The sequence below is a fragment of the Vipera ursinii genome (genome assembly GCF_947247035.1).
Source record: "Vipera ursinii genome assembly, chromosome: 2".
Lineage (NCBI taxonomy): Eukaryota > Metazoa > Chordata > Lepidosauria > Squamata > Viperidae > Vipera > Vipera ursinii.
The window spans coordinates 155277568-155290609 of record NC_139513.1 but is presented as its reverse complement, the minus strand read 5'-3'; the positions used below and the strand labels follow the sequence as shown (position 1 = coordinate 155290609).

The 13042-nt window shown below is 38.1% G+C and overlaps 2 protein-coding genes across 2 annotated transcripts in view; one reads left to right on the top strand and one right to left on the bottom strand.

Annotated features, from left to right (window-relative positions):
* DCTN2 (dynactin subunit 2) overlaps positions 1–13042 on the top strand; it is a 45558-nt gene that overhangs the window by 2049 nt on the left and 30467 nt on the right. The window contains exon 2 of the mRNA XM_083356695.1: positions 1272–1340. Coding sequence (XP_083212821.1) covers positions 1272–1340 — 69 coding nt within the window. The remainder of the gene's footprint in view (positions 1–1271; positions 1341–13042) is intronic.
* ARHGEF25 (Rho guanine nucleotide exchange factor 25) overlaps positions 1–13042 on the bottom strand; it is a gene marked incomplete at its 5' end in the record, with an annotated part of 308962 nt that overhangs the window by 279745 nt on the left and 16175 nt on the right. The window lies entirely within an intron of this gene.

Below are 13042 nucleotides of genomic sequence, written 5' to 3'. Positions count from 1 at the left end.
GGGTGCATCTAGCAGTGTGCGAGTGAGCATTATCGTGAACCAACACCACACCGGAAGTCAGCATGCCCCGGACGCTTGTTATGGATGGCTCGCCTGAGTTTTCATAATGTTTCACACTAGAGGTCTGAATTGATGGTCAAACCACACTCCATGAACTTCACTAGCACTCCTTTTGCACCTTCACATTTGGCGGGATTTTATATGGCACCACTTCCGGTGTGGTGTTGGTTCACAATAATGCTCGCCCGCACACCGCTAGGCGCACCCAAGAACTTTTGAAGCAGTTCCATTTGGGATATTTTTGATCACACACACACACCCACACACACACACACCCATAGCCCAGATTTGGTGCCGAGCGACTACTACTAAGGAATTTCAAATCTTGTAAGACGTTATGACAAGTGCCTCAATTTGAATGGCGATTATGTCATAATGTAGTTTATACCTTACATTGTACAAACTACATTGTAGTTTTCTAATGTGCATAATAAAAAGTTCTGTATCTGCGAGTGTCTGTCATTGATAATCAAATGGAAGTTTATTTCCAAATTGCCCTCGTATATATTTCTTATTGCACCAGAGATGATCACAGTATGTACATTTTTCTGCTGAGAGTTTTTTTTAATTACTCCACCATGCCTTTTGCTAATGACTATGAACCCTGTTGCCTGAGTTGATTTAATAGTGATGAGGCCAATAGTTTGTGATTCTGCTGGAGTTTATAGGCCTGGTTCTGAACAGCAGAAGTGATAATATCAAGTACTGATTTAACCATCACTGTATTTTCTAAGTAAGGAAACACCACAAATAAGTGTGTAGATTATACATGCAATTTAGTCAGGTTCATTAATCCCCCTTGAATTCTTCCCTTTGAATCTTTACTTATTGAAAAGGTTTTATTAAGGGCTGAATAATTCAGAACAGCTGCTTTAAGTTGTGAATGGGCTAATAAATATTCTTTGGGCCGGTATGTGGGATTTATTTATTTTTAAGGTTCCCAAGTCTATCCTGCCTCTGGGCAACATAAAACATAAGATAGTTAAAAATAAAAATATACAAAGATCTTACAAAAGAAAAGTTTGGAAAACCTATTACTTAACTTTAAGTGTAGTCCATATTGTTAAGTTCTCTGATTTTAGTTCTTTAGATAAAAAGAGTTAATTCATACCATTATTAATGGTAGATTTTTTAAAAGGAAATGCTATTGTAGTAGGTCCTTTCAGAATCTGGATTAATATTCTGATTTTTTCCTCATTATTGTTTTTCAGGCCAGGAATGAGCCTGATGTTTATGAAACAAAAGACCTCCCTGAAGATGATCAAGCAGAATTTGATGCGGTAGGAACATGAAATTCTATTCTTTTGTTTTTCAATTATAAATATTAAATGAGGGTATCTAGCCCTCAGACTATTTTCAAAAATGTCATTTCATCAAGAGTGACTTGTATTGCCTACTATTGTGATAACAGTGACCAAGTGAAAGGAAATATGTAAATTGGAAAGAGATATAATTTGGTATTTTAAATCTTTGTTAAAGAGAACTGGATTTCATAGTTTCTTTTAACCTGAATAACTGAAATAAAGCTGAATAAACTTAAAAACATCAATCTGTGAAACTATTGATCTTCTTGACTGCTTCTCGTTTCCTTAATGTGATTCCACAAAATAATTCTGAACTGTAGATTTTCTAAGGAGAATATTTGTTGTTTTGTAATAACAATGTTCTAAATCAAGATTAGATATTAGACAATTGCTTTAGAATCTTTCAAAGTTATTTTTATTCCTTCTTGCCTGAAAGGAGTTGTTTTTGTGCCTTTGTATATGTGTGAGGCTTTTTAATGTGTTTTTTATTAGTTATATATGAACTTTAGTCAGTTTATATTCAAGCGCAAGATTCCCTTGACGTCTTCTTAAAATTCTTGGTGGAAAACCATCAGCAAAACTATACTGGGCAAGCATTAATTGACTTTGGTGATGAGACCTTTGCTGTAATGAACAACTAATTGTTTTTATACTCGTTGTTTTACTTGATTCTTGTAGGTTGCTCAGAATTGCTTTTTGTAAGATGGACAGCTACACAGATTTGATTAATAAGAAAAATAAATAAAACCAAGCTTTTACAATTAGATGTAATAGTTAGTAGTCCCAGTCTGAAAGAAAGCATTCCAGGAGAAGCTAGGGGGGAAAAATCTTAAATGGTTCAGAAGAACTGGCATTAATTTTAAATTATCATAATATATTATGAGTTTGATATCTGGAATTAGGCATGTATTTCTTTTCTTTAAATATTTGTAACCAAACATTTCTGAAAAGATTAGATGTGTCATTTGATAAACTAGACTTTTTATATATGCACTGTTAAAAATTTATATTCCACATTCAGAAAAAAAAATTGAATTACAAGAAACACAATCACAAGTTTAGGATTCTAAGATTCTGTATGCCACAATTCCCAAATGTGTGGATGAAGAAGCTATTTTATGCTTCTTCACCAATGAAGATAAATTCAGTATTACACAACTTGCTATTTTGCAGTTACATAAACTTTCATTTACAACTGCACAAGTAGTCCTTGTTTAGCAACTGTTTTGTTTAAAGATTTTGTTTTCAATTATGATAGTAATTACAATGTAAAAAGTAAGTTTATGACTAATTCTTACATTTATAATCTTTGCAGGTATGTAAAGTAAAGCTGAAGGAAGATAAGCACAGTTGCAATTTTACTTACTGACCCTTTTGCTTGACAACCAAATTGCCAATCCCAATTGTAACTGTTATTTACCTTATAGTAAATATATTTAATTGCAAACACAACCAATAGCTTCACCAGTACAACTTTACTTCTTACAAATATAGACCTGGGTTGTTGTTTTTTTTAAAAGAAAAAGAAGATAATAAGGCTGACCTCTATTTATGCAATATTCTCCATTTCCACTCCATCCATACTGCTATATTAAATAGGCCCCCTTTTCAAATTAGGTGGATCATTACAGTTAAGTGGGATTTTTATGCATGCATAGTTAAATTGGTCAAATGTGAATTTCCTAGTTCTCATTTTGCTTCAGGAAATAATCCTCTTTGTTGTTCCAAGGAATATAAGATCCTTTGTGGCGCAGTGGTTAGAATGCAGTACTTCTGCTGACTTCCCGGCTGCCAGCAGACTGAATTGAGTATATATATGGGATTAGTCTGATATTTCCACCAAATTGCAAAGTATTATGTATATATTTATTTTTTGCCTTTCTTTCATTTTCCTTTGCAATGTATACTTTGGTTCTGTGATTTCAAGACATTGTTTTCCATTCTTTTGACTTTGAGGTATTTGTCATACTTAATGATGGTCTTGCTTAATTGAGTTCCTTCTTTAGTCTGAACTCACCCAGAAGAAAATGAGTAGGACCAGAAAAGCCGTGACACCTCTGAGGTTTAAAAATTACTGTAATCAGATTTGTTTGGGATGGGAAATAATGAAAATCTCCAAGGACTCAGCTAGTTTATAATCCCGAAGGAAGCATAACTTATTATGGTAGAATATCACTTTTTTTTTAATGAAGAAGGAATTATAGTAATCCTTTAAGTAGCTACAGAAATTTGAAAGTAAAATTTCAGGATGAGACTTAGCTACGGAAAGAAAAGTCTTAGTTAAGAGTATCTGGTTTCTGTCTTACTATGCTGCCAGCCTATGATGGAATGGTGTTATGATTCGTCATGATGTGATCCCATGTTGTTAAAAGTACATTCAAACAATGGATTGTTGTACAAGTCCAGTGTGATGATTTTTTTCCCTGTGGGAGTGCTGGTTGAATCTCATGAAGGCTCTATAAAATGGATGCTGTAGATTTTAAAGTTTAGAATCAAAAGAGTTTTGATTCTTTGTTTTTGTATATCCCTGTTTACACTATAATGAGAATATTTAAAACTCCCTCACAAGGCCTATTCATATTGACTCTGCCTTTAAAGTCCAATCTTACATCCACTTTTTTTTAAAGTAACCATAGCACCCAATAACAAATGTATAGTGCCAGAAGCTGATTCCTGGACATGACAGGAAATGCATCATGGGCTCAAATGCTCATTCCCGCTTTGGCTTTTCTGTCATTTGCCCAACCATTAACAGCCTCCGGTGATTAATTCCAATATTTTTTATTAATCTTAGGTATGATTTATTTGAAATAAACCAGCATCAATCAATGTATTATGGAATTGTTATATGTCAATAAATCACATTTAATTGCAATTTGGCCTTATGTCCTAACTTCTGATTAACTTGAAACAGATTAATTAGAAATAAAACTGAAAGCTTCAGGTTATTTTATTCTCATTACGATAAACTAATGTGATGTCAACCTGCAATCATTTTAAATTAGGCTTTTGGCATGTCATGGTAACCCAGAAGTTCAGTGTATTAATTTTAATACCGTATTTTCCGGCGTATAAGACGACTTTTTAACCCATGAAAATCACCTCAAAAGTTGGGTCGTCTTATACGCCCAGTCGTCTTATACGCTGGAAAATCAGTGGGTGGCGTCTGGCGGGAGTCGGCAGGGCAGTCCTGCGCACGCGCGCACTCCTCGGCTGCTCCTTAGCAGCTGGGGAGTGCGCACGTGTGCAGGACTGCCCTGCCGGCTCCCGCCCGACGCTCTTCCCTCTTGAGGCAGCTGCTGCGTCAAGAGGGAAGAGCCGGCTCATGTCCGATGCTCTTCCCTCTTGAGGCAGCAGCTGCCTCAGAGGGAAGAGCGTCGGACGGGAGCCGGCAGGGAAGTCCTGCTCCCGTCCGACGCTGTGCTTCCGCCGGGCAGGGCTGGCCGAGACGAGCCAGCAGGCAGCTGCCGTGAGCGCGGCGCTGAGGGGCAGCGGCAGGACGGCCAGCAGCCCCACGCGCAGCAGCAGCCGCCGGCTCAGCAACAGGTCCGAGCGCAGGAGCCACACCGCCAGGCTGCCCAGGAAAAGCAGCCACACCAAGAGGCTGCACGCCCAGTCCAGCTCCATGAGGGGCAGGGCGGGAAGCTGGCCGGGAAGAGGGACCGGGAACCCGGGCCGAGCGCGCCTCGGCCGATGGTGAGAGGGAAGCGGCACATGAAAAAGAGGCTGCGGGCGGAGCTGCCTCGCCCTGCGCCGAATGGGAGAAGTTCAAGGCCTGGGGGGGGAAGCAGGAGGGGCGCCGGCCGTGGCGGGGTGGCAGCTGCCCTGTGGCGCTGCCTGCCGCCAGGGAAACACTGCGCCTCGGGGGCCGGCAGAAGCGCGGGAGCAGCGGGAGGGCCGGCGGGGCCAGTCGGGCCTTCGCCTCCTCTGCGATGGACAGGGAGGGCAGGGCATGTAAGTATTTTCCGGTGTATAAGACAAAACCTTGAAAAACTTCTTAAAAGTAGGGGGTCGTCTTATACGCCGGGTCGTCTTATACGCCAGAAAATACGGTATTCCTTTTTGATTCCTCCTTGAATCAGGAACCCTGTTTGATCCCTCGTAACATGTCAGAGTTGGAAATACATTTTTTTTTGTTCCTGATCCTTGGCTTATTAGAGAAGTAAATGAGCAATTCCAGTTTGATTGTTCCATTTTTTTTTAAAAAAAGTGTTTTTTATATTTTTGTCTTAAAAATAAAAATCACAATTATATAGAGAAAATAACTAATTTAAAAGGAAATTTGTGATTTAAAACTTACACAAGATTGGATTTTTTAGGATTTTTTAACCAAAACAAATGTATAAAATTGACCGTTGAAGAGTGTTATGAATTTTTTTGATACATATAAAAACTAATAGTAATATATTGTCTTAGACTAAACTGCATATATGTGAAGGCTGTTTCTCAGGATGATAAAAATTGAGGATATGTTTTTGTAAATAGACAGCTGCAAGTTCATCCATTGTATATATTTTCTGTTGAAGAGAATTTATTAAAGATTCTGCCCTAATATTTTCAAAGATGTAATAGGTTTTAACTGAAAAATAGTTAGTAATATATCTGTAAGTTGATTCCTTATACTTCCTTACACACTTAACAAGAACAAAAATCAAAACCTCACAATCCTTGTGGGATTGTCCCTGGAAAAAGAATTTACTTTTATTTGAGTTGCCTGCTCAAGAGTTTGAGTACATAGCAATGATTAATTATATTAAATTATTGTGATAACCTGAAAAGAATGGATAACAAAACAATGCATTGCCTTTTGTTTCTGCTTTAGACTACAAGGGCACATGTGCTCTGCTCTTGGGATTTTACAGTATTTTCCTTAAAGTAATAATGGAAGGAAAATATAGCAACGCACTTAGTGTGGCTACAGAGAAGTTGTCTTTCCTATGTGGCAGAAGTAAAGGGTCTCTCATTAACCTCCAGTGGGAAAGAGATAGGATCCATGCAGTTTTGATGATTGATATTGAAAACCCATGCCCAATTTCATCATTTGGTATTTTTAGGTGCAAAGGGTTCAGTTAATTGGGATGAAAAGCCACAGTGCCACATATCTTACTCAATTTCTTTCTTCAGGATAAGACAAACTGGAATGTTTAGGGCAGAATACTATTGGCTAGTTTAGGACAGTTATTTTAAGGAATTTTGACTGAAGCGTCTCAGGCCTTTTGTCATTTCCATTTATTCAGATCTGTGAACCATTCATAATCTGCAATTTGTGACTTCTGCATCTAAAGGTCACAAATTTAAAGGTAAAATGCGATATGATTCCCTCATATTATCACTAAAAGAGGTTTCCACCTTCTACCATTAGAGATTACTGTATCTAGACTGAGTGCTTCACATTAAAATCTTAATGCCAAGCAGTGTGGTAGGTATGGACACTATGCCCAAATTTATATATGTGTATATATATATATATATATATATATATATATATATATATATATATATATATATATATATATATATATATATATATATAGTATATATATTTTAAAGGATCTGTTCTGGCATCATTCCTTAATATTGTGAAAAAGATAGTGATTTTTAAAATAATTTTACATCATTTATAATTTTATAAGGCCCTTATACCAGTGTTTCACAGCTTTTTCTTTCATTACCCAAAACCCACCAGAAAGTCCTTTTTACTGCTTATCAGAAAGTTCTTTATTTAATTATCCCTGTTGTAAAAGTGTCATGGGACCATTATCATTACTCAAAGAAAAACAATACCCACTTTTATCAAATTTTGGATAATTTACCCAATTTTGGGAAGTACTGCCTTATACAGTCCTTACTTGGCCTTTCCATAAAGTTACACATAATAAAGTGCCCTGATGTAAATAAGGTGCATTGTTGCCTCAAATACAAGAGCTGCTCTTAGGTAATTGACTGAAGAAGGCACACTGCCCCTGTGTTTTTCTGCAGGTGTTGGGTCCATGAGCACTTGTGACAGTATGTCTCATCCTCTGTCTCTTTGGGTAAATATCGAACTCAAAACCATATAGTTTACACTTAAAGTTTCCTCCCATCTCCTGCTAAAGGCTTGCCTATTCCTGCAGTACAATAGGTAGCGCAATGTACGCCCTTAAATGTTTTACAGTGAGTTGCATAAAAGCTATTTTTCTCTTCTTGGCATGCAAGCATTCCCAAAGGGAATTGTGGGAGGTACATTTAGTCTCATAGTAACAGGGCATAGTGATTGAGGAGTAATCAGGTCAACAAAGCATTACCTGTGTAATGCTAGCTAAAAGCACACTGAAGTAGTGGTTCCTTTCTGCAGGCTTAATAAAATCTACAGCTAGTGATGGAAGTTATATAACAATTTAGCCAATCTTTTGAGATTAATAATGCCTGATATTCAAGCCTTAGTTCTAGTGCCAACTGATATGAAAAATCTTATCTTAGTGTTAATTTACAAAACTATTTAATTTGCTGCTTGTCATGTGTGTACATCTTTCAACTTAATGTATCATCTTTGGGTTTTATTTTAATTTAACCTTTTATTTTGAATCAGACATTGAATCGGGATATACATGTTTGTCAGAGGCAGAATAAAAAGTATGCTGATAGAATAAAAAATAACAGACACACAGTAGAAAGCAAAAGATAGGGATTGCATTTGACCCTCTCCTTTTTGCTTCTAGAAGCCCTCTTGACAGAAAAAATTATGGGTAAAATGGTCCTCATATCACATATCTTCAAAATTACAGCAACAGTCCTGACTCCCTAATGCTGGCATGAGGCACTTATTTTATTATTTTCTTTTCACAAAACTCACTGTGTCTAATACACTATGAAAATCAGTAAGGCACTTGGCCACAGTTTAAAGGCTGCCTACTTCAACTGGCATACTCAGATTTATTGGGTCGTAGTTGCAGTCACTGTGGCCATGGCAGTACAGATGGTCATAAAGCACGAGGTCACATAACCTCATTGCTTAGCGATGGCAATCCTGGCACTCTCCATTGTTGCTGTAACTGAATCCCACCGGTTGTTAGCTGGGGACCAGCCAGATCTAAGCCAGCGATTATAGCGTTAGGGATTAGAGTCAAAAAGGTAAGTAGGAGAAAAAAAATAATAAAAGAGGAGATTGCTTTGAAGATGCCAAAATGAAAAGCAATTGTTTATATTTAATTCAAGCCTGACTAAGCTTATCTTGTAAGGTGGGTTTTAGTAGATGCAACCTCTAAGCCAGGGGTCCCCAACCCCCGGTCTGTGGACCGGCATCAGTCTGCAGTATGCCAGATGCCAGTCTGGGCAAACAAGCAAAGCCCCATCCGCAGGATGCAGGCAGCACGTGAAACCATGCCCCCTCCGATCTGCGGAAAAACCTCTGTCCGTGGAACCCGTCCTTGGTGTCCGAAAGGTTGGTGTGGGGGGGTTGCTATTCTAGGCAATCTTTGGTGTTATAACCCAAAAGTGGAGAATCTGACCCTCCAGGTATTGGTGAATTACGGCTCCAAGCCCCTCTCATCATTCGATCCAGTTGGCTAGGGCTGCTGAGGGTTGAACTTCAGCACCATATAGAGATGCGTAGCTTCCCACTCTTGCATCAAAAGGATGTTGAGCTTCCTTAAAGGTCAGGCAGCTGTGCTCCACTTGTTTGTGGCAGAATAATAGTGCTGTAGCTTCTAGCACAGAGTGCCCCAATGAAATTGAAGCAGCTGCCTATCTAGCTGGAACGGATAGCATTATACGTTTAGCCTGTCATTACCTGCTATGAAAATGAGATTCTTCACTTTGGGTAAATGCTGTCTGGGTGATGAAAAATATCAGATCATCTGCCATTGAAGAGGAAAGGTTACCAGAGAGAAAAAGAGAGAGAGAGGTTTTTCTTTGCCATGGATTTAAAAAAAGCTGCCATTAAAGATGTCCAAAGGATACATTGAAATACATAACCTGTTTTGATGGGAATTAGTATAAAGATTTCATCATGTAACATGTATATCTAAATGGTTCATTCATTTTGTTAAAGAAGGAAGTACTTTTTTAGCGAGGTGGGGGTTGAGTAGAGAAAAGGAGGGTTGTGTTGTTGTTTTTTTTAAAAAATAGGCATTTGATAATATTTACTGAAATTCTCAAATTGTTCACTGAAGACAGTGCTCTAAAATGGTGGTGCAGTATAAACGCCAAAAAGTAAGACATTAGCATGCGTTATTAATGGAAGCTCCAAAATAAATATGAATTAACTTCCAGTCCATTTATATCTCTTGCTGTTGTATTTGTTTGCCTTTACCCTATTTATCCAAATACTGTCTTCACATTTAACTTACCCCTCATTTGTGAGTCTTTGCCCTTCACGCTTGGCTGGTTTTTCCCCCCTTGCTGTTGTATTTTTAATATATGTAAATGTATTCTTAATATTACCTCTGTACATAGTATTTTACACTATAACCATAAACAGGATCTTTGTGCCCAAAGTGTAAAATTTTGATTCTGAAGGAACAGTAGAAAGACCTGTATTTAAATGTTTACATAGTACAGGAAGTCCTTGACTTGCAATTGGGACCAGAATTTCCATTGCTAAGCAAAGCAATTGTTAAGGAGTTGCACCTTATTTTATGGCTTTTTAAATCACAATTGCTAAGCGAATCACTGCAATGAAGTGAAACATGCGGTTTTTAACTTAATCCAACTTTCCCTATTGATTTTGCTTGTCGGACGTTGTTGGGAAGGTTGCAAATGATGATCACACGGCCTTGGGATGCTGCAACCATGGTTCGTAGATGCCGGTTTTGATCATGTGATCGTGGGTATGCTGCAGGGCCGTAGGTGTGAGGAACACTCATAAGTCACTTGGAAATTTCAATGCCATTGTCACTTTGAATGGTCACTAAATGAATGGCTGTAAGTCGAGGATCACCTTTTTTCAGTTTCCATACACACCTTGGAACATTTTGTTCCTCTTATTCCTCTGGCAAAGGATCCAAAGCTATTTCTGCTGTAATGAAAGCCAGATGTACTAACATAGAAGTTGTAATTGTACAAGAAATGATTGCTTTATAGCCCATTTTCCGATGAACCACCCACTCCACAGCTAAGCATTTCTCACTGTTCAGCTTTTGCAGAGCTTAAACTACAAAGCATTATTTAAATACAGGTAGTCCTTGACTCATAAGTATAATAGAGCCTGCCCAGTATAATCAGAAGTTGTGACGGCTGTTGAGTGGGGCACCCAAGTAATCACCTCACTTAAGTCTTCCCCCCTCCCCCCCGTGTCTATTCTTCCTCATGCAGTTGTTAAATGAATGTGTGCGTTAAGTAGAGCACAGGGTGCCTCAGGACCCCGGGGGAACCCATTGGAGGTCTAGTAGAGGCCCTGCCCTAGGCGTCCCTAGGCCTCCCATAGCCCCTGAAGCACTGCAGCAACCATAACTTTGGGATTGGGTCATAAATAGCTTTTAGAGGGTCTGCCCTAATTTTGAATGCTCACTAAGCAACCCGTTGGCTGAGATATTCACACATTATTTTATCCCGTGTAAAATTTCTACTGCAATTGATACAATAGAGTTGTAATTTTGGAAGAATTTCACTCCTGCTCCCGATCAGATCTAGGGAGCAAAAGAACCCTGCTTTAGCAGCAAAATCAGCTGTGCATCGGCAGGAGAAAAAGATCGCCCTATCCTTAAGCATGTCACCTTGGGGGAAGTCTATTGTAGTTTTACATCTGATATAATTGGTGTTTTTTTTATTGAGCTGTGACAAAATGGAAGAAACCTTGTGAAAATAGTGCTAAGTAAAATGCCGCTTTGTTGCATTTTTGCTGTACATATTGCTGCATATATCAAACAAGCCTTTTTTCTATGGAAGAATGTGGACGGAAAGATGTTTATCATAAGCAAATCACATATTTTTTTTCAAGGAGAAGTGAGTTTGAGGTTCACCTTAGTCCACAATGAAAAATAAATAGATTTTGCATTATCTCAAGAAGCCTTAACTGCTTGAAGTGACATACACAAATATTTTGTCCCTTGCAGTGGTCGTATTGAAAATTTTATTGATACAATTACAACTGTACTGTGTAATAAATATGCATTGTCATTATTTAGATGTATTTTACTTTTATAATGTTCATTGGTAAGTCTATATTTTTCCCGTTAAGGAGTAAGAAGTGAATAAGAAGTGAGGGATCATGTTTTTGCATTGGCAGTTCTGAAACCCCGCTTTTCCAAAAGCAGTTGAAAACAAAATGGAAAAAGAAAATGACAAATTCTTTATATAGTTCTATTTTATTCAGCTGTCCTGCATTCATAGTCAAAGTCTTTCTATAATACCTATAACAAATAAATACTCTACAGCAAAGGTCCTTTCCAAAGTCAATTAAAAGCTTTTTATTTGTAGATCCTGTTCATTTTATTGATGTATTGATTATAGCTAGGCGAATATGAATAGCGACTGAATAGTTTTCACTTAATTTCTTTTGAGGTGTTATACCTGAAAAGAGAACAGCAATATGTGTAATGGATTTGCAGATGGTAATTCTGTTCTCAGCTTCCGTACTCTCTGTACAATTAAAACTCAGTTAATAATATTGATTTTGATTAACAAATAAATGAATTTTAATATACTTCCACTTGTGAACTCAGGTTAATTAACTGGCAGTGCATATGAGGAAGTTGCACTATCTTAATTTACATCCACATCATCAAAATTTTTTTTTAAATATTTTCATTATATTATCACTGGATTCTGATCATTGGGCTCCATGTCCTCCTATATGTAGGAATTCTAGTAACTGATAGAAGTGTGAATGTTATCAACTTCTATTCAGCTGTATTTTGTGATGATCGAATTCTAAAAGCTTCCAAAGCAGTTTGGGCACTGAAATCTTTGGTGCTGGTTATCTTTTTTGGCCAACATTTGAGGTTTAAGCCTTTGATCCTCCAGGAGCTACTAGATTCTAGTTCTAATCAGATCTACTGTAAGATAGAATCAGATCTACAGATTTTACACTATAAGCTAGGAAGAAACAGTGCATTTCCATATTTCATCTCCCACACGGAAAAAGTGAGCCCCGCTAAGAACCTTGTTATAGGGTAGAATTACAAATATTCTAAATTAATAAATTAATAAAAACTGTAAAAAGTGACAAATATTGTAAAAAATAAAATAATTAAGCCCACCATCCAAAGCTAATTATAAAAAAATTAATTCAAATGCCTAACTTCATGGGCTTGAAAATTATAAAGGAATTTTAATGAATGATTTCCTGAAATGAATAACCAGGCTTTTTTATATTTGATTTTTTATGATCGCTTATTATCTTATTATCTTTTATAAATATACACACTGCCAGCTTCCTCATGTTAAGTTAGAGCAGACATGTCAAACACAAGGCCCGGGGGCCGGATCCGGCCCGCGAAGTGGTTTCATGTGGCCCGCGAAGCCATCCTGGAAACAGTCAGGGAACGGCCCCCACTGCCTTGGCCCTGGCCCAGAGACCCTCCTTCTGCTAGAGACCCTCAGATCTGTCCCACTCCTACCCAGGCCCACACAGGCACCCTTGATGCCAACGATGTAGAGCTGGCCACGCCCACCCAGTAGGCCATACGCACTCTAGCCACGCCCACCCAGTAGGCCACGCCCACCCAGGCCACACCCACCCAGCCCCTTGAGGGCAACCG